Source organism: Bos mutus, chromosome 27 (assembly GCF_027580195.1).
Source record: "Bos mutus isolate GX-2022 chromosome 27, NWIPB_WYAK_1.1, whole genome shotgun sequence".
In the NCBI taxonomy this organism is placed as follows: domain Eukaryota; kingdom Metazoa; phylum Chordata; class Mammalia; order Artiodactyla; family Bovidae; genus Bos; species Bos mutus.
In genome coordinates this window covers 12,837,123-12,839,808 of record NC_091643.1, presented here as the reverse complement: position 1 = coordinate 12,839,808, position 2,686 = coordinate 12,837,123, and the positions used below count along the sequence as shown (strand labels likewise).

Here is a 2,686-nt window from a genome sequence, read left to right as displayed (position 1 = left end):
ATTCTTGCCTGGAGAATCCCCGTGAACAGAGAAGCCTGGTGGGCTACAGTCCATGGCATCACAGAAGAGTCAGACATGACTGAACGACTAAGCACAGCACACAGCATACCATTTGTGTGTATTTATATAAATGAAATATTTCATAAAAGGTTTTTAAAAATTTTAAAGGACCTATGGTGGCTCTGTATTGCTCCATTAGGATTAGTCTGATCAGCCTGGCATTTTTAGGCCCTTCCTCAGCTTAGCACAACTTCTCTCTCACTCCTGACCAATGTGGGTTTCTTCCTCTACTAAGTATTCCTCGTTGCCCTCCTTCTAGTCTTTACTGCCACTGCCAGATAATTTACATCTCCAAGACTTTGTTCATGCTGTCCTCCTCATCTTTCCATCTATGATGACAACTCTACAGTTCCCAGAAGAAAAAAATAAAGTACTTTCCCCTACACGAAGACTTCTTGAGTCTACCTAGGATGCAAAGACCTCTCAATCATGTGAAACACTTCCAGGACTAGTGAACTCCATCTGCCGCACACCCTTTGTGTTCAGTGGGAGGGGAAGTCTTGTCTCTTCCCTAGCTGTTGAACTTCTTGAGAGCAAAGAGAGTCTGATGTTTCCTTTTATGTCTCACTATCTCTTAACCAGCACTGAACTCAAAATGCACTCAAAAATCATCCACTGAGGAAAGAATAGCATGGACCAAGTCTTAATTCTCATGGAACAGATTCTGTTTGAGAGTCTGGAGAAATCTTATAGTCTTGAGAACGAGTCCGCCCAGCAGAGGTGAGAGAGGGACGCCGGCGAGAGCGGGACCCACTGGCCGAGCCGAGCACCCACCAGCCGCACAAGCGCCGCCTCCCGTCTTCCGGGACCCGGCACTTCTAGGGGTTCCGGGCGCCGGAGACCACGGGGCTCCCATGGAGGCCGCCTCGCTGGCGTGACCTAGCGGCCGGCAGCCACACGCGCCGGGCTCGGCCAGCCTGCTGCTCTGGATCAAGGGCAAACTCTTCACCTGGAATATTTTGAAAACAATTGCCTTAGGTCAGATGTTATCCTTGTGTATATGTGGGACAGCCATCACCAGCCAGTATTTGGCAGAAAGATATAAAGTGAATACCCCCATGCTTCAGAGCTTTATCAACTATTGTTTGCTGTTTCTAATTTATACAGTGATGCTGGCATTTCAATCAGGTAGTGATAATCTTTTATACATATTGAAAAAGAAATGGTGGAAGTGCATCCTGCTTGGACTAGCAGATGTAGAAGCTAATTACCTGATTGTCAGAGCATACCAGAACACAACGCTAACCAGTGTCCAGGTGGCTCAGTGGTAAAAAGAATCTGCCTGTCAAGCGGAAGACGCAGGTTTCATCCCTGGGTCGGGAAGATCCCCTGTAGAAGGAAATGACAACCCACTCCAGTATTCTCGCCTGGAAAATCCCATGGACAGAGGAGCCTGGTGGGAAAGATAGGAAATCTTTTGTAAGACAGACATCATAAGAGGCACATGAAAAACTCAGAATTTCATAGAAATTAAAACCAGGAGTTACCTAGAAGATGCATTCATCACAAATAGTATTAAGTGTACTTTTAGCAATGAATAGTAAGAGTCTTTTGGATTGCTTTGGGATTCCTGTGTTGATGGCTCTTTCGTGGTTTATTCTTTACGCAGGATACAGAGTGATCCACTTGATTGCTGTGGCTGGCTGTCTGTTGGGTGTAGGAACTATGGTTGGTGCAGACATATTAGCAGGGAGGGAAGACAATACAGGTAATAATGTACTGATTGGTGACATCTTGGTCCTTCTTGGAGCTTCCCTCTATGCTGTTTCTAATGTGTGTGAAGAATACATCGTGAAGAAGCTGAGCAGAAAGGAGGTTTTAGGAATGGTGGGCTTATTTGGAACAATTATCAGTGGCATACAACTATTGATTGTGGAATATAAGGATATTGCCAGCATTCACTGGGACTGGAAAATTGCCCTGCTATTTGTAGCATTTGCCTTCTGTATGTTTTGCCTGTATAGCTTCATGCCACTGGTGATCAAAGTCACCAGTGCCACTTCTGTCAACCTGGGCATCCTGACAGCTGACCTCTACAGTCTTTTCTTCGGACTCTTTCTGTTTGGCTATACGTTTTCAGGACTCTACATCCTGTCCTTCACCGTCATCATGGTGGGGTTCATCCTGTACTGCTCCACCCCGACGCGCACGGCAGAGCCAGCTGAAAGCAGTGTACCACCAGTCACCAGCACTGGAATTGACAACCTGGGACTGAAGCTTGAGGAGAACCTGCAGGAGACCCACTCTGCAGTCTTGTAGCTGGAGAAGAAGGCATACCCGTCCCCCTGAGGTTTCCTGGGAAGCTGGGAACTGTCACCTGGATAAAGCAGAGCCTACGGCTTTGGGACACTTGAAAACTTATCAGAGTGAACACTCCATAGCATTGGGTTTGATCCAGTTGGATTTTAAAAGGAATATTAAAATCATGTATCAAAAGTGGAAATGCCAAAATAGAGCAGAAGCTGAGGCTAGGATTGTGTTTCTGTGTGTTTCGGGCCCAATACCTGTTAGTGTCAGGGAGACAAGGTATGGGGTGCATCCTGGGCTGTTAGAAGCACAGGTGGGAAAGCAGGATTGGGCAGATACTTGGGTGTGAGCCAGACTCAGGCTGTCCAGGATGGGCTAG

General features: G+C 46.7%; 1 protein-coding gene across 1 annotated transcript; it reads left to right on the top strand.

The window, feature by feature from the left end:
* The first annotated feature begins 914 nt into the window (after positions 1–914).
* Positions 915–2,397, top strand: LOC102281183 (solute carrier family 35 member F2-like). Its single transcript, XM_005906114.2, is given in 2 exon segments — positions 915–1,316; positions 1,606–2,397. Coding segments are annotated over 2 exon segments (1,116 nt in total). The 3' UTR covers positions 2,320–2,397.
* The last annotated feature ends 289 nt before the right edge of the window (positions 2,398–2,686 follow it).